The sequence below is a fragment of the Diachasmimorpha longicaudata genome, chromosome 16 (assembly GCF_034640455.1).
Source record: "Diachasmimorpha longicaudata isolate KC_UGA_2023 chromosome 16, iyDiaLong2, whole genome shotgun sequence".
NCBI classification, from domain to species: domain Eukaryota; kingdom Metazoa; phylum Arthropoda; class Insecta; order Hymenoptera; family Braconidae; genus Diachasmimorpha; species Diachasmimorpha longicaudata.
Window position 1 is genome coordinate 3,710,427 of NC_087240.1, and position 23,109 is coordinate 3,733,535.

General features: G+C 39.9%; 2 protein-coding genes and 1 non-coding gene across 5 annotated transcripts; 2 read left to right on the forward strand and 1 right to left on the reverse strand.

Moving 5' to 3' along the window:
• Positions 1-63: 63 nt before the first annotated feature.
• On the forward strand, positions 64-279 carry LOC135170345 (small nucleolar RNA U3). Its single transcript, XR_010300359.1, has one exon. It is a non-coding gene; the product is annotated as a small nucleolar RNA U3 (small nucleolar RNA).
• On the forward strand, positions 84-22,939 carry LOC135169911 (unc-112-related protein-like). Its single transcript, XM_064135329.1, has 6 exons — positions 84-1,562; positions 18,343-18,576; positions 18,914-19,182; positions 19,342-19,761; positions 20,734-21,162; positions 21,396-22,939. The coding sequence occupies exons 1-6, from the start codon at positions 1,424-1,426 to the stop codon at positions 22,044-22,046; spliced, it is 2,142 nt and encodes a 713-aa protein (XP_063991399.1). The 5' UTR covers positions 84-1,423; the 3' UTR covers positions 22,047-22,939.
• Positions 5,471-8,794, reverse strand: LOC135169920 (uncharacterized). Of its 3 annotated transcripts, XM_064135339.1 has the most exons (3): positions 6,623-7,452; positions 6,338-6,536; positions 5,472-6,242 (listed from the first exon to the last, which is right to left on the reverse strand). In XM_064135339.1, exons 1-3 carry the CDS (start codon positions 6,824-6,826, stop codon positions 6,220-6,222), a joined length of 426 nt encoding a protein of 141 aa, XP_063991409.1. In that variant the 5' UTR covers positions 6,827-7,452; the 3' UTR covers positions 5,472-6,219. The 3 variants fall into 3 exon arrangements, 1 of the variants encoding a protein (XP_063991409.1); XR_010300270.1 differs by lacking the exon at positions 6,623-7,452 and adding an exon at positions 8,385-8,794 and having other exon boundaries at positions 5,471-6,536; XR_010300271.1 differs by having other exon boundaries at positions 5,471-6,536; positions 6,695-6,834.
• Positions 22,940-23,109: the final 170 nt, after the last annotated feature.

A 23,109-nucleotide genomic window follows, 5' to 3' on the forward strand; every position in this document is an offset into this window, starting at 1 on the left:
ATTTTCTGCGAGTGAAATTCTATTGGAAAATTGATAAAGCTCCTGGGGATGCTCGGAATAATTAAGATCATACTTCACAGGATCATTTCTGTAGTATATCTTCACATTTTCTCTACTCAACAGTGGAGTTGATGCAGCCATGATGAAGAGGTATAACCCTCTTCCCTGAGCGTGAGGACGACTCGTGGATTTGAATTTATTTCTGATCTGCAGTCATCGATGATCGTTCACCTTCTGTACTCTGTATGGAAGGCATGGGAAGTGGGTATTCTGAGTGGTTTTTTATTATATCTAATACAAAAACAATTATAATTTATAATAAACAATTTTAGAAAAAAATTGACTCTGCTCAATTTTTGCAAGTTTACCTAGTAAAATATTTTTTTGCTCTTAAACTCCAACATCAGAGGTGTCTTTACCATTAAATCTTTCTCATCCTAAATTTCTAAACATCTTCTAATGACTTTTTTATTTTAGACCATTTTTTTATCATTTAGGCTCCGCGTTTTGAATTTTAATAGCGACATTGAACCCTAGAAAACGTTTTTATGACCTTAAAAAGAATAGAAAGTCTATTTTCGGAGAAGACTTGATTCTTTAGAAAAATTGGAATGTTTGAAGATGATGAGCAATTCCAAAGCAAAATTTAATTATTTAAATGAGTTCCACTTAGATTCTGATCCGTATCAACCGACTAAACAATAAAATTAATGAATAGAATTTCCATTGACTAGAATTGAATAACAGTTCAAAAAATAATCCTAAGGAAATGTTATTCTCGTTCAAACTACTTGATAATGGAATGGTTGTCTCACGATTAGTTCCAAACTCCTGAAATCTTCCCAAGATAAACTAAATCCGAAGAGGAAGTGACCCCGAGCCCCGTCGCCCGCGAAAGACGACGAAGCAAAATCAAAAAACAGCCCAGTGAAAAAAAAAATTCGAAAACAAGGACGCGAGATGTTGCGCGCGCATCGCGCACTGGCGTTTCCCAGCAAAATTGGTTTCTATTCTCAGTATAAAGAGCCCCTGCAGTGAAGTGAGACAGTCGGTTTTCTCCTCCACGACTGCAGCGCCTCCTCGATAGTTGAAAAAAAAATTTCCCTGCCAGCCAGCAGATCGTGGCTGTGTGGCGGCCAGTCAAGATAACGCAAGTGGTGACTCGTTCTCCACCGCTCCGTGCGCTCTGGCAACGTCGACAAGTGTTTCATTCAAATTAAAGGAATTGATAAATTACGACGATTAAAAATACTTCAGTTCGGACTAATGATTGTGAAGTAAAATCGCATTATATTTTGAAAATATGACAGTATTTTTCGTGGACTAAGTGCAGAGGGAGTGTGATAACTCGATCGATCGATTTCAATGAAAAAATCATAATTTTAATAATTTTTAAAGAAAAAGTGCACGAGTTATCGTCAAAATGTTCTCAGACGGTCACGAGGTGGACGGCAGCTGGGTACTGCGCGTCTACGTCACGGATTTACAAGTTGAGCGGAGTCTTAGGGTCAAGGGGGACTTGCACATTGGTGGAGTTATGCTAAGACTCGTCGAAGATCTTGGTGAGTTTTTTTTTTAAATTATGAAACTCCCGGTAATTTTGAAATTCAAATTAATGATTTTCAAAGAGCCGTAAAGTGAGTCCGCGAAAACACCCGGGGGCGGAGGGGGTCCCGGGGACATGCAACAAGTTGCGGTCTCCCACCTCCCCCTCCTCCTCCTCCACTTGGGGAATAGGTCCGTTCTGCCCCGGCACTCGTATTCGGAGACTGGAAGAACTGGATTTTTACAGACTTGTTTTTTTTTTTTAATGACGCAGAACTTTTTGTTTCTACGCGTGATGTCAGGTTTTTGTTCCACGGGGGTTTGCGAGAGTCGACAGCTGATGGGGTGGGTTTGTGGGTGGGAAGGGGGAGGATACAGATTGGGTGGATTTCTATTTCCGGATGTTGCGATAATCGGTTATTTTTAAATCTTCACGAGGAATGTTATTGGGGCATTTTCCTCTTCGCTATTGTTGGATATTTTTTGGGCCTTAAGGGGAGGGAGGGGGTTGATTGCCCATTCAGAAAAAAATTTACTACTTCACTATTGATTTGTAACTAAATTTTCAGGTCTTTGAGAGAGAACATTCCGCGCATTTGTTGAGAAGACTAAAAATATCGTGAATTGTTTAACCCGGACGTTTATTTAACGTCAACACTTAAACAACACGACGAAGTTTAAATAAAAACCGTTGAGGAATGCCATAACAACGGAGTTATATGGAATTCAAATAAAATTGAATTCCAATCTGATATCTTTATGAAATACTGATCCCACAGTAAAAAGCACGAACATCGATAGTATCGATATCTCGAAAGTCTGTCACGGTGATTCGTCATTGGTTCACCGCTGTGTAAGGCGGATAATTTGAATCGAAAGTCATTTAATTTTGAAATATTCAATCGTGATTATTATTGTCCCACGCGTTTAGTCTGGTTAATGCAAAAATCCCAGTGCCTGAGGCGCCAGTTATTTTCGAAATAAGCCCAGATTCTCCGGTCTATTCCCTTTTCGTTAATTTCATTACGCCTGTGGTGTTCATGTATATTTTTGTCGGCAAAGTGACTCTGCATCGCCCGGAGAATCATACCCATGCCATGACGTCGATTTATTTTTACTCCACCCGGTGTTAAACATATTTCTCTCATAACGATGATCATGAAGTATTGAAAGTCCAAACAGACAATTCTCGGAGTAAAAATGCCCCACCCCATCTTGTTTATGAGGAATTTCAATACTAAGATAACCACTCAAGAATAAATAAATAAATAAAACGCAGTATTTCCGGTGGAGAGGTTCACCTCTCTGACAGTTGACAGCGTCAAAAAGATAAGAAAATTCCTCAATTTACGTCACCTTCGGCTTCCAATGAGTAAAAAATAATTTTTATTTAAAGGGTTTAATTCAGGGGCAGAAAAATCCTTTTCGCCTGCGAGATAATATCACCGGTTTGGGCGGCCAACCGGCGAAGGGAATGTCGGCTGATCCGGGGGAATATGTCGTCCTTGAACCTGAGGATGTAACGGTGGTGGGGATATTTTAGTGGTCCCCATTGTGAGGTCCCTTTCTGAAGGCCCGTAAGAGGCAGGTCAACGCCACAGGTGCCCGGCCCTTATTCTCGGTAGAGCCCTTGTCGTAAAAACTCATGTAAATAACTATTCCGAGTGGTTTCGCTTCGTCCTGTGCGAGTTTATCCAGTGAAATCCGCAGTTTGATGGTTAGTAAACTCTCAAGGGAGTGCGACCCTGAGGCCACGAGGGGGAGAGGGATTTCCTAGTGGATGCGGAACGAGTTTTCAACGAGTTGCAAGTGGAAAAATTCTTCCTCAAAGGGAAAAAATAGGGGAAATCCTTGCATTCGTGGAGTTGTTGAAATTCCGAGGATCGACCGGAAATTTATCAGATTTTTATTTTAAAAATAGTGTCGAGTACAGCAACAATTATTTCGTGAATCAGTTCCATTAATTTTAAGTTGACTGTTCTAGTCAAATGGGGGTGGATGACAAGTCCAATTAAAAAAATAATCAATCAGTAAATCGAATGGGTAAATCGAGACATCGAGATGCAGTGTGGCGTAGTGATCTTCGGGTCGAATGTACCGTACGTCAGCAATGTCGATGACAAGACGGCATTCTTGTTACGGTTCTTCCGCGAAATACTTCTCTCACTGGTGAGACAATCCACCGAGGATTGAGGATCTTATTTCAGGGAAGAAATTCAAAACTATTGGGGATTTGAATTCTAATTAATCGGATTTCTCCTGATGCCCCGCGATGATCATCATTTTCCTTCTGGGAATTAACTCACTCGTCATTTCGATGGTGCGTTGCAACGAACGACTGTAGTAGTCACTCGCTTTTTATATTCATAGAAGTTGAATAATAGGGAGTTCGCATTAATTAATTAATTTTTTTGCCTCCGGTTACGGTCGTAAACGTCAACTTTCATTTGGAATTTTTTTTTCGTCAGGAGTGCGTGAAATTTGACGCATCTCTCCGCCTTCAGGTGATCGATATGTTTTTAATAAAAAAGTGCTTTTGGAAATTTTGCGCTTTTGTAGATGCGATAATTTATCGCCGTTATCGAGGCTACGGGGTTCGCTAGCCTTCATTGGCAAGGCCGTGCTTACGGTACCATCAGCGACCCTTTTCTCTTATTTGTTGGAAATACCACGTTGAATCGATGCATTTTCGCACGAATTTTTTTTTGTCCCTCGCGACACTTCCCTGAGTCACTCCTCTCGGGTTACAACCGACCAAGAGTTTATGTTTCTTCGTTGTTTTATGAATATGATTTCATCGCTTCATGCGCGATAGCGCCTAGGAAGGATGTGGCGAAAGCATGACGGTCTGGGATGTGCGTCAAATTAAAACAAATCGACAATCTTTGGGGTCTGAGTCAGCGCTGAGTTGATTCATGGGGTGTGTTTCATAGATTTTATAATTATCCATTCCAAGAATGAGGAAATTTTCATCTCTGCGAAAAAAATCTGGGGATTCTCGTCTTTTTTCTAGGGATTTTCGTGGCGTCTGGTGATTTTTTACGTTTTCTGGAATTATTCAGTTGGAAAACAGTCGTGAGCATTAATTTTGACGTTCGCGCAGGGCTTCTAAATGTTTAAATAAATGTTAATGTTGAAAAATAATTTTAGAAACATTTTTTAATGAAATTAACTGCACGAAAAAAAATTTTTGAATGAAAATTGAAGCTCTAGAGGGCGAAACGTCGGACGAAATGATGATCAACCCCTTTTGGGTGAAGTTTTGGTGGAAAAATCCGTCTTGGGGGGGCTAATTTTTGGGATAAACTAATCTCTGTCCCTCGTTTGGCCCTTTGGAGGTCTAATTTACACCCAAAATTGTTTTGCGTGTGGAGCCAGGCGCATGGGAAACTAGTTCATATTCGTTGAAACGCGTACATAGGGATTTTAGTCTCTCCCTCATCTAAACAAGTTGAAGGCTGAATTCATTGCACTCATCCCACAAAATATTTAACCCTCGTTTGAATGCGCCAGTCATACATTCAGATAAACTGACGAGTGTGTAGGCGTGTATAACCCCAATCCCATGATCACTCCGACAAAATGTCAGTAATTTAAAGCGTCAGATGAGAATTTAAGACACTGAGCCTCATCACAACTGGGTTAACGAACCTCCCCGTTATTTCCAATGGTCAATCGTGCGGAGAACAATTAGACACATACCATTGTTACTCACTAGTGCAAGGAACTCATAAACAAGCTTTTTCAATGGCACCCCAGACATTTCAAATAAACAAGCGCTCGAACAATTGTTGTTTCAGAACGGAGTTACGGGTTTAGCACGCCAGACAATTATTGTTTGTCTGGTGAAATGGTTTGAAGTTTCATCGATTCCAATTTTTTTTTCTCAGCTTACCAAAATTAAATATATAAATAATATTTAGGAATGTGTTTTTATTATGTATTTATCGTGGAATAATTTTAAAATTCACAAATTTAAAACTGTCGATCTCCTTCGCATGTGGGGCCTTATACGGCGCGTCCTTGACGCTGTTTCAACCGCGTAATCGAGTCGCACTCAAGGTTTCGGCCAACGTAATTTTTCTTTTTTTTTATTACGAAATAGAGATAATATTTATTTTCTCGCTGATGTCTGTGCGCTCCCCTTTATAAAATATGACGTCATGTTAACATGGCGTCATATTTTATTGTAAACGATGGAGACGTCGTTGTGGTGTTGCACTCGTAAATCGTGACGGATAATTCCTCTCAATGGAGATTGTATTTTTTTCTTCGTTTTTATTCCGAGATTAAACGCATTTGGTGGACCTGTGATTACATATCAGAGGTGCTATTGATCGGAGATAGGGAGCGATAATGATAAGGCGTATCGCTCCATTCATCAGACTGGGAAAAATCCTATTTCACATTTTTCACGCTCCGACGGTTGGATAAAATTGTCACCCATTCACTCCGATTTTTTTTTTAACGCTGACGGAGATTATTCAATCGATGGAGGGAACTGATAGGGAACAGGTGCACCAGATAAATCCGAGAATTCTCAGTCCCACGCCATTGGCTGGTCTCATTAACGTCGTGGCTGATTAAACGTGAATATCCCGTGGTAGCAGTGATGCGTGTAGGCATTTGACTCAGCGAATCATTATCACAAATTCACAGTTGTGTATTTGTCACTCAAACATTGTTCATTTCTGCAACTGCAATTATCACTTAATGCATCAGTAAATTTATAAAAAAGTTGGTTTGTCGATTTTCAGGGGCTGAAATCAGTAATATCATTTTTTTTTCTCACTCATTAACACGAATGAAGGAATGATGAAGAGAATACAATCGATTTGTCGATCTCGACTCGTACATTTGTCATGCAATCGTTGATTATCTCTTGCAACTGCAATTATCGCTGATGGGCCTGTAAATCTCCAGTGAGTCTGTCCGATTGAGTCAAGTTGACAGAAAATTTTATTCCATTTAATTGTGGAGTGCGAAAGAATCTGCTGGAACATTTAAAAGCACTTTAGCAAAATGTCGTGGAGGCGTGGGCTGATGGGGACACCCGTTCCCAGGAGGCTCGTCTCACCGGAGGACGCTGTTTATGACTCTCTTTGACATAAACACACGGCTCTGACGTATAAGGCGAGCTTTCACCTACGTTTTCACAAATCCTTCGATATGAGACAGTCAGTCGGGTGAAATAAAAATTATGTCGAGTGTTTTTAACGTCGACGGTTGAGTACTTTGAGGCCAATCCAACGTTTGCGAGGGGCAAAGGCGACGGGATCATGAGTAGCCGTATGGTCACGTAATTGGAGCGCGATATCGATGGTTATTACTGATAGACGGCTGATTCGTTATGACTAATGCTATTGCATTTTGCTCTGGTGAGGGCATCTGCGATCGTATTTTTTTCATTATTTTTCACCCGTTTTTTCGCCTTTTGTTTACGTTTATTGATGATTGTTATCAGTTCTGACATTGCAATTGTTTACAACATCGATATTAACGAAGTGCCCACTCTAGGCTGGCTGCCAGTATTGGCCCGACATTCGGCCGACGTTAGCCGACATTCGGCCGACACTCGCCCAACATATAGTTTTTTAAAGAATAACAGTCCTCATCGGATGCCCGTGTATTTTTGGTAATTCAGTCGTGTTTAATCAACTGAATAAATTTTTTCAAGTCATTCGAGTGTTTTCACAAACCAATGGCCTGGCCCGCGAGGTCGCAAATAGCGGTCCAATGTAGCCAGAATGACGTCACCTCCGCTAAGTTTAAACGCGAAAGAGGTCGGTGAGACGCGGCTATGGTTCCTAAGTCGGCTGCCCCGACAGTTGTATTTCATTTTATTTTTCTGTTTCTTCTTATTTCACTGAAATCTGTACTGTCTGTTGGGTAGTCAACACTGGGGATACTGGAGAATACTCTTTTCAACTGGGATAGGAAGTCGAGGGGACAATGAGACATTGTGTGACTCTCGTCTGACTTTAGGACACGCGTCGCCGGGTGTGCACTCATGGGGGCCTCGACGTTTTTTTTTTTCACTGAGAAACTCGAGATTCTCGAGGGTTTTGCGAGAAACTAACACAGGAAAAAATGAGGAGTGCGCGTTTTGCGATAAGTCTCACCGGCTTATCGCGGAATTTAAATGCAAACGCATCATCTGGGGGTTTTTTTGCGTTCAGTTTCCAGGAGTTTAAATAAATTGGAGATTAATTCGTAATTAATTGAATTTATTATTCCGTTTGGTGTATGAGAAAGGAGAAAAAATGGAGATGAGGAGGATGAGTTAGGGTATCCTGAAGATAAAATATCAAATTTTTTAAATGTGAACCATGAAATTTGACACTTAATCACTCATAACACTTGATCAAGTTGATGGAATGTAAGAAGATGTCAGGCATTTTTAAGATCCCGTTGAGACATTCAAATTGATATATTGGCCTATAAAAACCCCAGAGCTATCCATCGAATTAAATCATTATTATCATTATACAGGTTTCCATAAACGAGCCCCGAATATTTAACTTTAGAATTCTCATGTTGATGTATTAGACTCATCCATTCATTAGCCTTCCATTGACATTTACGACTCCTTATCTACACTTTTCCCTGGAATTTCATATTCAACACTAAAAAATTTCACTCCAAAATTCCAATCCTAGTTTGGAAACAACTAAAACTGATCCACTTAACCTCCCGCATCTTAATCAATCCCGACGCATTCGCCAGTTTATCATCTTACGCTAATATTATTCGTCGCAATTATCTCCCTCCCACCGCCCTGTCTACCCCACACAATAATCTCTTATCTTGTTCTGTGCCCAAGGCATTTAAGCTACTACCTGCTCTCTCTCATGCCCATTTCCTCATGCTGTTCAGCTCGACTCAACTCATGTTACCAACCGGGAGATGCCTGTTAGGAGCAATAGGCAACCAGACGATAACGTTTTACTCGAACTGACGTTGCACTCGAGAATAGACAAGTTAATGAGATGCAATGATCGGTTGGTTAGTTCGTTGTTTTAAAGAAAAATTATTCGAATAATTTTTTGTTCAACTCGATGGTATTTTTTGCCGATGAATGAGTGAATAAGAATTTTACTGTGGGCTGCAGGAACACGTAATGGAACTACAAGTTATGCTACACTGGTCTGTAGACGTGAACTGACTTTATTTATAGTCAATGGTATGATCAGAGGTACATGCATAACATAACGCCGAGTACATGAGGGATTAATGTTTATGTATTTGGTGATATATTCGATGAGGAAAAAAATTATTATTGTTACATCAAAATTATGCGAGAAAATCTTGTTATTGTATAACCAACTACTCAGATTAATTATAGATTAATTACAGGACCTTGAAAAAAATTCTCGGTCCCTGAAAATATTGAGAATTGTTATTAAATCGTTCGCCAAGATTATTTGTTGAATAGTAACAATGGGAATGTTTTTTTTTTGTTAGTGCGGTTGGGTGGATGATGAAATTTATTGGAATCCTATTGACACTCACTGGGGCCCCATCAATTTATTAGTGATGGACTTCGTGGACAATGAGGGGGGAATCTGCTAATTCAATTAACGATCTTAGTCATCTGACCGACGAAAATCCCCCTCGGGAATATGTTTCATGGGGGAGAATAAATTTTCTTTCTGAAGAATATTTCTGTTGCGAGATAAATCATCTCTGACAATCGACCAATTGTTGATAATTATCATAAAAAATAAAGAAAAAGAAAATTTTTGTCATAAAATTTTGTATCTCAATCAGTAAAGGAACTTTTGCATTCGATTATTAACAAAATATTTACGCCAATAGTTGATTAATTTTAAAGGACAAAATTATCACTGGAAAATTGGACTCATTGAAAACGAATGGAAATTCTCATATCACCGAGTTTCACATCCAGAATTTTCCTCATGAATAATTGATAAAATGTAAAAGGTCTCGTGGGTGGATAATCACAATGTTGGAATTATTAATGAGACATTCCCCACTCCGACAATTTCCATTTCACAAACACACATACACGTGCAATGCCAGCCGTAACTTTCGAATAGAATGAATGACGGTCTTTCATGCGAGTTGCATTCCACCAACAGCATCAAAGCAACCAGGCCCGCATGTTATCGAGAAAGGAGCTCTCCGGAGTAACTCGAGGACATGGATTAGAGTCAAGATAGGCTCCTTGATCCAATGTATACCTAATTCCCATACTCTGGCATACGGTTTACCGGTGTGAGCTACTTAATACCGTTGCTTATAGGCCGGGTGGAGGGCAATCGATGTTTGTGGAGAGCTTCACCAGACACGGATGGGTAAATTTTCCATGGGAGATAATGGGAGGGGGCAGCTGGAGATATAGTGCAATGAAACGACTGCATCCTGTCATATCGCATGCAGAAAATACGCTCAACGCGCCTCAAAAGCAGATGAATAATATTCATTATTCATTTGTTGTTATTTTAGCTATTGCCCCTGAAGGGGGGGGGGGGGAAGAAGCTTATTTGAATGATAAATTTTTATACGGAGTGGGAGTGATATTCGGTAAATTTTACTGAGCAGTTACGCACTTTTTGGGTGAATTTTCATGAAAAAATGGAAAACGTTCCAAAAAAAGTTCGGAATGTTAAGAGAAAAAATTTGTAACTATTCCGTAATTTTGACTGTTTTAAAGAATTTTTCGCTTCGTGTAAATAATGTTATTTTATCAATTAAATAATTGTTGGGACAGTAAAGAGTTTAAAGTGTTTAAATTCAATTTAATGAATTCAATTTTAATATTGAAAAAAGTTGAAAAGTCAGATAATATTATATGGTATATGGACACTGTGTAATAGCGGTAAATGATTATTTATAATATCGACGTCCGGTGTAAAATACTATTGACAACGATATCATCACCGATGTCTACCCCACGCATCCCGAGCTAATAATACTTGTCAACCCATTGTATAATATCACAATTTCCCCCATTACAATCGTCTTTTTTTCATGTTCAGCTGATTCAACACTTCCGTTGAACAATAATTATGACTTCAATAACATTTTATTTCCCCGTAATCATTACGACTGCAGAAAATACAAAGTATTGGCTGTTTGCCCCCCCCCCCCCCCCCACTTCGAACTCCCCCTATCGATTTTTTCTCATTTATTTCTGACCACGACGATATTCGTATTCAGGAAGTAATCGAACGGGCGCCACTCCGGTCATTTGTCAAGCCAAATGCGATAACATATATCAGTACTTCTCCGTACCAGGGGAAATTTACACTATTCAACTTTGCTCATCAGACTTAATTCATTGACAAGTCGATGGTCAATCAACTGTTCATTTTTTCTCGTCAATACGCCCTCGTCATTTTTTTCCACCATTTTTATCTCCTATTTCACGCACCATTGGAGCAGGAATCCATCTACCTGTCGATGAAAGGGCCCAGCCCACGTGCTCTCGCGTTGAAGGGAAATTTTTATTATTTTTTCGAAAGCGCGGAAGTTGCAAAATGCAAACTCGTGGCTCCGGAAACAGCGGTAAAATGTTCAGTCTGAATGTCTCGGTTGTGCCTCATTACCAAGTGCATTTCCCGTGGAGCGACTAATTGCTCTCTCGCACCCCTTTATTTTTTCCTCCTTTTTACTTCCCCTCATTATGATCCCCGAGGTACAGTCGTCATTGGGGCACCGGTGAGAATTGCTTCCAAGGAGACGTTATCAACCGTGAAATTGATTTTCGAAATTATTTCTTCTTCGTTTATTGTATCAATTAAAATACACTAATGAGATAAAATTTTAAATATAAAATTGTAAATAAATTGTACATAAAAACATAAAATTTCAAAATGACCGAATGATGAGATGAAGGGGAATTATTTCCTCGCAGAATTCGCTATTTTAAATCTTTTTATTTATCATTTACGTACCAGTTATGGATAACAAAAGAAATGTCAATAATAGATCGCCCAAGAGGGTATCAAAATACCAAATGGTTGACGGATATCCCAGAGGAGACCTAAAATACTCCATAACATTAACGACAAATCCTGAAATGTCTCCTGTTGACGGCTGGCAAATAGGTTGTTTCCGTTTGGTATTTTTTCACTCGAGGGTGTTGGGTATTATGGGCGTTGTCTTCTTTTCAAAAGAAAATACGATGGACTGCGTCATGGTGAGACTAGGCAGGGCATTCAGGGGGAAAGTAAAATGCCTTATTTACCCCCTGTTGGGGTGCAATCTCACGTATCACAACGTGACCCCATTATTCGTACGGATTTTAGGGTAGGTCCGGTGGTTTATAGCTCGCAAGATGTCCTTCCCACCTTCACCGATAAATTTGTAGTGATTTTCCTTTCATTGGCTTTTACCCCTGATCATCAGGGGCAGGGGGTGGGCCTGCGACGAACCCGTGACTTAATTTTTGGTGGCTCAGGGGATTTAATGTCTCTATCACAGACGGATGAGGGAGTGTTTCAAAATGGGGATAAATATTTATGAAAAATTAGGGGGCATCTGTATAGAAAAAATTATATTGTGGTTTATTGTTTATTTAATAATTATCTAATCGTATTGGAAATTGAATTGGAAAATTTTTTATTGTATAAAAAATTAAAAATGGCATAAATGAAATGGTAGAAATGCGGGACCATAACGTGCCTTCAGGACATTTTTGATATTTTTAATTTATTAATTTATGATTCCTTTGTCAGTTTTTCCAAGTTTTTCTCACTTTGACGTCTCCCTTCCGGCTTCATGTAGTGAATCAGACGTCAAAATGCGGAAAAGGGAGTGGAACTTCATGACGTGACGAGAGGAAATCAAAGGAGAACAATATTTTCCGAGCTCGGTCTCCCCCTTAACAGAACTGGGTCGCTGTTTCGATTATAAATAGATGGATTTTCTGGACATAAAAATGAGAGGGAGGCCGAAAAACCAGGCCGGGGACGCATAATGCCAGAGAACTCTAGACCCCAGCGCAAATATGGATCTTGAGTATTATTGGAACGCCTTTACGAGGAGAGAAAAATTCTTAAACATTACGCACATATTTCGTAATTTGTCGGTCGACAATGTCCGGTAAAAATGACGGAACATACACCCTTTTTCGGTGAAAATTCAGGGAAAGTCCAGAACGTTCCAGGAAAAGTGGGGAACGTTCAGTAAAAAATTGTAACTTATCCCTAACTTTTAAAGAATTTTTCTATTTTTTTATTGAATGTTTAAAAATTCAGAATATGCACGAGGCTGCACGTGCTCCTGATTGGATATGCTTGACCCTAATTATAAATTTTTACTGATAACGAAATGAGTGACGAGATTCGTGTCAGGGGGGATGAGAAAATCCCGAATTTTTCCCTTTCGAATACGTCAAAATATTCCATAGAACTTCTGATGATTAATCTTCTCTCTTAACTTTGACAAATCGTGAATAACAACTTTTATTTGTCTGCTGACAAAGTCTGGAAATCCCGAAAATCCGGGAAAATATCAGTGATCGAAGTCAGGGAATAGAGAGCCCTTTTCATCGCCCACATTTGACATTTCCAAAAACCCCCTCGACTCTCAATGATCGATCGTTAGTGATCGTTAGCTGAACCAACCCCTTTGAATGGCGATTTAAATCCTTGACGATTATTGTGAGAGCAGCCCAACGTGTGCCCAACAATCTCATCCAACGGATTAATGTGAATGGAAAGGATTTCCTGGAGGCTAAATGCCGGGGTGAGGAGCTGTGGGCGAGCGGCTTAAATATTCAGAGGAGGTGGATTATCAATGATAAAAAAATGCCTAAGGGATTATAAATCTGTGTAATTAAGGCCCCTTTGACTTCAATTAAGTCATTCTTTTCCCATGATTAATGTTGACGTGGGTGAAGAGCCTTCATCATCTGCCCGCATCGAACGCACCAGAATTTCCTATCGGATTTCAACCGATAAAAAAAGTTCATTTAACTTTGAAAAATTACGATCAAATTATTTCCCTCGATTCCATTACCTCCCCTCCAATGAATTAATAACATTGCAGCATTCAATTTCAATTCTCCAACGGGCATATGATATCCAATTGACTCAAGTGTTCACAAAAAAAAAAAGAAAATCATCAAGAACTGGATGGGACAATATTGATTTGACCCACATGTTAGAATGAAAAAAAAAGACGTTAACTCATGGAGTAAAGACACATTTAGTGTCTCTGGAATAGCGTGTAAAAATGAAGGCCCCAGTTGAAAGTCCCCAGTTGGCGGCCTTCGCCTTTTCGTTGCACCTACATAACACTGGCTTTTACTTTCCACCAGAGTCAACACTTCTGGACATGTCAATTTGCACCTTATCGTATACTAATTTTCGACTCACAAGAATTTGCGTGATTTTTCTTGGGAATTGCCTCTTACTCCCCTCCTCCACCCCACCCCGTTCGCATGTAATGGACGAATCGATGAGAGCGATGCGTGACGTTTCATCAAACGGAAACAGTTACGGCCTTGACTCGATGATTATAATTCAGCATACATAATCATTCAGTCGAACGGATGGAAATAAATAGGAGTCAATGCGTACAGGTAGCGCCATCGCGTCAGCACGTGACAGTCTGATAAAAAAATTGTGGGGCTTTGGGGGGAGAAAAAGTAAATGAAAGGCGGGAAAAAGTTTTGAGGGGAAATTCTCAGGCCGAAGGGAACGAAAATGCTCGAACGATGGGTTAAAAAGTTGGTTCAGTTCCTGAGAGGTCAATATGAAGAGCTCAAAGTCATTTGAAGTGGATAAATAATTTTAATTAATTTTTAAAAATGCGAGGTGAACGCCAGCTGAGCGGCGCCATTTTTCGAAGTAGTTGGAAACGAGAAATTAGGGGGCAGTGACTTTGGGGGAATTTAAAGGGTTAAGGGGTCGATAATGAGTTGATGGTCCCAGGGGTTCGTGTAGTAATTGAAATAATTGAGGAATTTTTGATTTATGAAGACGAAATCTGGTTTCGCGATAAATGACTGCGGCCATCGTCACTCTGTCGACGAACTAGGAAATATCAGCTCTAGAAATGAAGAAAAAAATCGCCGACAACCGAATAAGGTCAGGCGATAAAACAGAAGTTTATACACTCGTCGCGTTTTCCTCGATAAATTGACATTGCAACATCCGCCTTTGTTGCAGTTTATTAATAAATGAACGATTAAAATAGCTCGTGGACTTCATTCCAACGAGATTTATTCATCCGATGGACTGGATCGAGGGGAAATAAATTAAACACTAAAATAAATTTTGCATAAAAGTTAAATCTCTAGAGTGTGAAACAGGGAATGAAAAGACAATCAAACAGTTTATGCCAAGTTTGGTTTAAAAAAATCGACTTGGGAGGCTAATTTTTGCGATAAAATTATCCTTCATCCCTCCTTTCACCCCCTGGAGGTCCAATTTAAACCCAAAATTTTTTTCTGTGTAGAATTTCTAAATTACTTTCTTTAAAAAATGAAGAAACAATTTTATTCTGACACAGAGGTGAGTCAATTCCTCGTTTTACTGGAGATATAATTCATCCAAAAAATGATTGACGATAAATAATTATTTTTGAACTGTTGAATTTATTCCCCGTCGTACGACTTGACAACTCACTGGATTTTATTCATTCAATTTTAAAGACAGCAGTTTATTCTGTTTGTCGGACGCCACGGGTGTCACAAATGTATTAAGCAGTTCAGTTAGAGGCATTCCAGGGTGGCTCTGACTCACTTCTTATTTTAGATTCGTGAATTAAGGGCCCATCATTGGCGCAAATATTTCCCTCCCCCACTCGGAAGATTTACCAGAAGAAATGCATGAGGATAAAATCGAGACCGATGCATTCCGCAATTTATTCGGTGAATTTCCAACATGTGATGTCGTAAAAAAATTTCAGGGAGATCCTGTTAATTGAGAAAAGGCGTTGGCAACGTCAGAGGGAAGACTAATATTTCAATATCCGTTTGTTGAGGCCCCTGGGGATTTATATTTTTCTTTTGCACCCTCTTTGTACCGCGACCCGAGGGGTGCCCCAACAATGCAACCGTTGAAAATTCAACGAGGAATTCATGCGAAATTCACCACAAGTATTTTTTCCTTTTCTTTGAAGAAACTTTAACAATTCCCCCGACTGAATTTCATTCTCTTGTTGACAAAACTACTGTGCCACGTGCCCCCTTGTGTGTATAATCAGTGAGTCCATACACAACCACTCCATGTACTCAGGATTTGTGAGGGGTACAACGAGAATTAAGGGAAAATAAAGGGGTTATTATGAAGTGCCCTGCAGTCTTTTATCTTGATTTATATTTTTTTCCGACTTTATTTTTGTTTTAAGAGAATGATAGGGGTGGGTATGATGATGGGGGTAGGAGAATAAATTTAGTTTTTAATAAATTTCCGGCCCTTAACACTTGAGAATAAAAAAGAAATTTTTTTGTTGAATATTCTTTCGTGGCTTTGATGACCTTCTTGTACACCTTTTTGTCTTTTTAGGGCCCATAAAGAGTCAATTCACCGAGTCAGCAACTCCCTTAATTTTATTTTCCAATAATAAAGAATGGAAAATATTCCACAATTTTTATGTCTTCACTCTCCGGCCATTTTAATAGTCTCCGGGATTTCTTGTGGTTCTCTCAGCACTTATGGGTTTCTTTACCCCAGCCCACTGGGCAATGTGCACTCACAAGAATCGATTCAGGGAACCAAATGTGTTTCTCAAAACCGGATACGGGAATAAATGAATTTCAAATGGCGATGTATTATTTTCCATTATTCTCGAATAGAAGTTTTTTTCAATTAATAATTGTCGTCACGCCCGTACGTCACGACCCACATCCGTCGAAAATCAACTGTTGGCGATGTACCGGAGACCTCAATATTCGCTTATATCACGTCTTCATTTTGGGTTATAATTTTTAATGAGTGAGGTACATTTATATTATTATATGACCAAAAATTATTAATAATTTGTAATTACGAAGGTCCAATAATTCAGAATTTCTCTGGAAAATTTTCCTCCTCAGAAAAAATAACGTAACAATTTTTTATTTTATTTCCTGTCGGAAACAGGAAAATTTCTCATCAATTGGTGATTGTAAATTACGGAAATTGTTCTCCAATTTTAACTGCTGTTTTTCTGCTCTGTATGCGCGATGTAAATAGGTAAACGAGTTGAACCAGGAAATGGTGATATTCTTTCGTGACGCGGGTATTTCCTGAAGTCTCCGGACCGTTAAATCATAAACAGGATAAGCATCCGAGTATAAATAGAAATTGTTCAAAATAACGCGGCCATTGGCCAGGACACATTCAGCCAGATGAGCCATGTGGTTGGCGAGACGAGCAAAACAACCACTGGCTCATGTACCACTTGACGAACAGCTTCCAAGTAATACCCGGTTAAATTGCCCGCAAGAATTCAGGAATCAAACAATATAAATTGCCATTCGGGGAATGGTGGACCAGGGGATTGTTGAAAATATCCCTCTCTATTTACCCCCAATTTCTGTGAAAATTTCTGGTCTCGGTGGACTATTTATAGTGGACAGCTGTCCACCAGACCAGCTAAATTCCGCAAAACCTGGACTTTTCCACCCACAATGCCAGCTCTCGACTCTACAAACAACCTTTTCATTACAATTTCAAACATCTCGGGAACAAGAAGTGGTTAACAACGGAAATCCGATCCAGACCATCCTCGGGGGGGTACACGTGTTCCCCACAGTTTCCGTTCTTCAGAACCACTGGAGCACGCGCCGAGTGCTAGAGGTACCATCGATGATAAACGAAGACCAGGACAGGGGATTGATTAAACTGAGGGAGTCAAGGCCCCAGAGATCAAGTTGATGGGGTAAAAAAAAATTGGGGAAATTTTTTTTTTATCGCAAAAAATTTATTGCAATCGCTCACTTTACCAACTTTGTCTCCACATTTTCCAAAATATTATGGACCGAAAAATTCTAGAACGTCTCTACCATATGTCAGGACTACAATTGAGCAAGGTCATGCCACCCTAAATAACTCAATTGACCGTGAAAGAAAATGGCCGCCAGATGGACAAGACTTTCTCCGGAAAATTGACTAGTCCGTTCCGTGCGCACATTTTCACTATTATTTCTCCCTCTTTGCAAGACGAGAATGGGCTGAAGCTCTTGAAGTTATCCGACACCCTTCACGTCTTCTTCTTGTCAAAAGGGTGTCTGGGGAGGGGTAGGGGTTTGGGGGGTTAAGGGGCAGGGGAGGTTGTCCGGAGTGGCACTTCGACGAGAGGCCAGCTACCCCCTCGGGCCGCCCAGACAATTACCAGTCCCAGAGGGAAAAAAAATACTGAAACAGATTTTGAAATGAAGGGTTGCGTGCAGCATCTCATCGCGAGAGATAAAAATTTATATTCAGATGCTTTACTCGGTTCTAAATCATCACGGGAAGCAGATGTTGACTGCGGGGGTGAATTTTCGAAGCGGGGGAGGTACCCACATGTCCCGGATACCGAGTCCACGGAGGCATGTGGTAAAGGGGAACAGATAGTTGGGAGATTGATGGAATAATATGGCTATTAGTGAACAGGGGGATGATGGGGAAGGTTTTTGAAGCTGGAAATACGACGAGAGAAAAGTCAATTGTCATATGAAACATCAAATCCATTTTTTTCAATTGGGAATTTTTTTTCGTTTAATTTGTTAAAGGAAAAAAAAATATTGCGATGTCCACTTCATTTTTTGAAGATTTTTCATTTTTTTAAACTTTCACGTAAGAAATTTAATTATATATTTTGTTGCTTATTTGAAGTCTTTGGATACTGTTGCAGATATTGCGATGGACTGGTCGGACCATGCGCTCTGGTGGTCCGAGAGAAATTACTGGTTAACCAGAACCCGCAGCACCCTGGACCAATACGGAGTTGCTGCTGACGCTTTATTACATTTCACGCCAATGCATAAAACTCTACGTGTACAGCTGCCGGATATGAGATGCATCGATTGTCGTGTTGATTTTTCAGTGAAGACTTTCAACGCTGTAATAAATCTGTGCAAGGAACTTGGTACGTGCCATCTCCGGAAAATTTATCTATCTATTTACCACTAAAATAATTCTACTTAAGTTCATTCAATTCAATTTGAATAATCTTAATTTAAATGAATTAAAAATCAGTGAGTCGAAGAATATGAAATTCCACAACACCAAGTCTAGTACCATAATTACAATAAATGAGGTGAATAATTATGGAAGAGTGTCACGCGAAGGCCGTGAATCGTGCCTGACGTTGGTAATAAGGGAACTGGGTTAACTCGAGATAATGATCGAGTCATTGTGATGACGAAGGTGAAGACAGTAGTCGTTAATGAATTTTTTTTTACTGGAAATTCGTTGAATTACAGGAATTAGGCACCCGGAGGAGTTGTCGTTCTGCAAACCACTGGAGCCACATCACCTCAAGTGCAACTTGAAGGATTTGTCGGCTAAAAAGAAGATCGAGAACCAGAGAAATGGCCAGTGGAATGTTCCCGCGGACACCAATACCTTCATACCGGTCACGCAGAGCCCGAAGGGCTCCAACAGCAGTCTTGAGCAGAGCAGCCCTTTCCTCTGTGCACCAGTGACGCCAAATAACAGAAATCACAGCACTCCCATCAGCTCACCCGTCACAGTAATTAATTTTTCTTTCTATATTTTTTTTCTTGAGAAGAAATTTTTTTTCCTGGAATTTAATGAGTATTTATTTGATATTGATTTTTAAAGTTGAGAATTAATGGAGAGTTTCATTCACATTCAATTTTTTTAGTTAAAGAATCAATTATTTTTGCAGCACACAGCCACATGGAAACGCAACAACAACTCTTCAGGGTTCGGCAGCACCGGCTCATTCAACGCTAACAACAGTACAATGTCACTGGAGGCATTGAACGGTGGATTATCCGAGTCCCTCGCTCAAAGTCCCGCCTCTGTATCACCCGACATTCGCTCGAAATTAATCCGCCCAAAGAGCTTAATCGAACGTGCCAGGATGAATGTCGCCTGGCTAGACTCATCCCTATCAATAATGGAACAGGGCATCCGGGAATTCGATACACTTCGTCTCAAGTTCAAATTCTACTCGTTCTACGATCTCAATCCAAAAACCGATGCAGTCAGAATAAACATGATCTACGAGCAGGCCAAGTGGCAACTCCTTGCTGAGGAAATTGATTGCACCGAGGAGGAGATGCTCATGTTTGCTGCACTACAGGTATTTTTTTTGGGTTCATTGTCTGGTGGGGAAAGTCCTCACTTTCCTCTCTGGTTTATTCATCGATCCATTTCTCACAGACACCCACTATCACGAGATTATACCCTCCCTCTGAAACGTTAGTTTCGATCCATATTACTCAGGGGGAGGAGTACGTTCTCGTGGATGGGTGGAATATGCTGATGATATGGGAGAGCCTCATGTGGAAATGGAGAACTCCGGAGAGATATGTAAATCTGGAGAATCTGAACGAATGAAAGAAATTTTTTTGCTCAGGAATTTTGGGCGTTTGAGGTTTTCAAAATCACTTCCTTCCAGATTTTTTTAAAAATACAGGATCAGAGTTCAAACTTTGTTGTTTATGTGTGGGAAAATTCTGAAAAAAACATAAAAATCTGAGTGCAAAGGAAACATAAAAAAATATATTAAAAAATTTAAGTAGTTCACAATCACTCCAGATTACCCTATCCTCTGCTGCCTTATGTAATTCAAAAAAAGAATTTGCTTTCGGGAACGACCGTAGGCGTTTCAACCAGGTCTGGAGGGAAACCTCCGACAAAAAGTATCGATAAATAAGAAAACGGAAATGTTTAATAAAAAGTGGGAATAATCATCCGACGCAGATACCAAAATTGGCATGGTGAAATCCTCCTTCACCTCTCCCACGTCCCACTCGCGACGACCCACGTCGATGACCCCAGTATGTTTTCGTTTGTAACACACCTACGTCCAGTTGCGATCGATAATACTGTCTCGATACGTTTCAAACAAAGAAAGAAAAAACCGCTGAGCAATAATCACCGGATATGAAAAAGCCCTTGAAATATTTCAGTGGCAAAGTGATGAAACAAGACAAAATCATTTTTCACTATTGTCCAGTCCTTTATTAATCCAAGAAATTGCCCATAAACTCAACTCAGAAATGCGTCAACTTGTCTCATATGAAGTCATGATTTAATTCGTTGAATGCAGGTCCAGGTGAATCTCCAGGCGAGTGTTCCCCAGCCTAGTTACGAGACGAATGGAACGTCATCACCAGTGGAGGACGATATTGATGCTGCCCTTACGGATCTCCAGGTGACATTAGAGGGGAGCAGCATCAGCAACGGCTCCTGCAATATCATGGAGGTGCCTGAGCTGTGCGACTACCTGCGCTTCTTCAAGCCCAAACGATTCACCCTCAAAGCCTACAAGAGATACTGGTTCACCTGTCGTGATTTACAGCTGAGATTGTACAAGAGCAGGGAGGAGAGTAACAGCTCAGAACCACCTGCACATGTCATTAATTTACGTGGGTGTGAAGTCACACCTGATGTCAATCTCGCCCAGGGCCGTTATGGGATTAGACTGGAGGTGCCCAGTGCTGATGGCATGACGGAGATGTGGATCAGATGCGAAACTGTGAGTTCTTGTCATTTATTTATTTATGAATTATTTATGATGGATTTAAGTGGTGATGGAATGTCGTTTATCGAGAGTTTCCATCGCAGCTGTCGATGAAAGGAATATTTTATTTAGAATTTTGTTTAAGTCACTGAAAAATGATTTTTTAACTCTTCTGGACGTTCCCAATTTTCTCGACTCCGTCAATTAATCAATTCAATTCAAATGCACATAAAATTAATAATTTTCAGGAGCAACAATACGCCAAATGGATGGCAGCCTGTCGCCTAGCTGCCAAAGGTCGTTCCCTAGCTGATTCCTCCTACGAGAGCGAGGTGAGCAACATAACAGCTTTCCTCCAGCTGCAGAGACCAGCCCCAGCCCCAGCAATAAGTCCCAACTCCCTCGACATAATCCCCGAGGACTACGTGGCACCCAGATTCGCCAAGAAACTGAAGGGGAAAATCGTCCAGAGAATTTTGGAAGCTCACGCCAACGTCAAAGATCTTCCCCTCGTCGAGGCTAAACTAAACTACATAAAAGCCTGGCAATCTCTTCCTGAGTATGGCATCTCCCTCTTCATCGTCAGATTCTCACCGAAAACCAAGGACGAACTCCTGGGTATTGCCAACAACAGATTGATGAGGATGGATCTTCACAGTGGGGATCATCTCAAGACCTGGAGATACAACACCATGAAGGCGTGGAACGTCAACTGGGAGGTCAAGCACATGATGGTACAGTTCGAGGAGGAGAATATTATCTTCGAGACACAATCGGCTGACTGCAAAGTCGTTCACGAGTTCATTGGAGGGTACATATTCCTGTCGATGAGGTCCAAGGAGGCCAATCAGACACTCAACGAGGAGATGTTCCACAAGTTGACTGGGGGGTGGGTGTAGAACCCCTCCAGTCGGAAAAGGGCTTTTTTTAGAAGAATGATGGGCAAACAGTGTTCACTAAATGTTGCAGTGCAAAAGTATTTATGATTCAGAGCAGAGATAAATACTAAATATTGAAGTATTTAATATTTTTCCAAATTTTAAATAAATAGATAAATAAGAAAGACAAATAATGAATAAATAAAGGAATAAATTAATATTTAGTATTTTTAGTGATGCTAAATATTGAATGAGGTATTTATTATTTTAGTTTCCATGTAATTAGAAGATTATTTAGTTTTGCCCATCACTTTTAAAATTTTTTGTACATAAAGATGTTGGGTATGTCCTCAGGTGGATTATCAATATTCGTGTCCACTGATTATTTATGTAAAGTGCCTAATACGTTGATAGGAGGTACCCTAGTGCCTGCAATTACTGTTCTCTGTCGAGCGATTGATTTGTCAGTAAAATCGGTTGGAGCTTGTCGTGTGGTATATCATGATGATCATGAAGTTATGATACATGTCTAAAGAATTTTATTTTAATACTTTAACGAGAATTTTTTTTACTATTTTAATTTAACGATTTCAGGTCGGCATAATAGCAGGTCTCGATTTCATTTTAAGCCTTTATTTGAGACTCACTGCTGCAGGTTCTGGTGGATTCTTTATATCACAAGGTGCTTACCTGCAGCGGGGGAGCAATATTTTATCCATGTAAACTGTAAATTATTGGCTAATGTGAAGGAAATTTATTCTCTTTTCACTTATCATCCGTTACTCATTCATCGATTTTAATGCTTCTACTTATTATTCGTATGTACATTTAACCAAAAATTATACATGAAAAATTCTAGTTTTGTATATTATATAGATCGTAGTTGTATAATGAAGATTAATATTATTCAACAATTGAGTGGTTCATTTTATTCCTCACTGCAAATATTTTAGACACTATTTTTGTTTGTGCCTCATTTTTTACCCCATTGTATCTAGCCGGTGGGGGGTTGTACATGACTCTACATCATTGTTTATGTATTGATTTTGTCGTACCCCCGTGGATAATTAATAATTACCATTTT

Bases quoted from the DNA above. Each gene is read 5' to 3' on its own strand.
- LOC135169911 (XM_064135329.1), top strand. From the start codon at position 1,424: ATGTTCTCAGACGGTCACGAGGTGGACGGCAGCTGGGTACTGCGCGTC. The intron at 18,577-18,913 runs GTACGTGCCATC...GTTGAATTACAG, and splicing joins AAATCTGTGCAAGGAACTTG to GAATTAGGCACCCGGAGGAG. The intron at 21,163-21,395 runs GTGAGTTCTTGT...AATAATTTTCAG, and splicing joins TGTGGATCAGATGCGAAACT to GAGCAACAATACGCCAAATG.
- LOC135169920 (XM_064135339.1), bottom strand. From the start codon at position 6,826: ATGATCCCGTCGCCTTTGCCCCTCGCAAACGTTGGATTGGCCTCAAAG. The intron at 6,537-6,622 runs GTGAGACGAGCC...ATGTTCCAGCAG, and splicing joins GTCATAAACAGCGTCCTCCG to ATTCTTTCGCACTCCACAAT. The intron at 6,243-6,337 runs GTGAGAAAAAAA...TGATAATTGCAG, and splicing joins TCCTTCATTCGTGTTAATGA to TTGCAGAAATGAACAATGTT.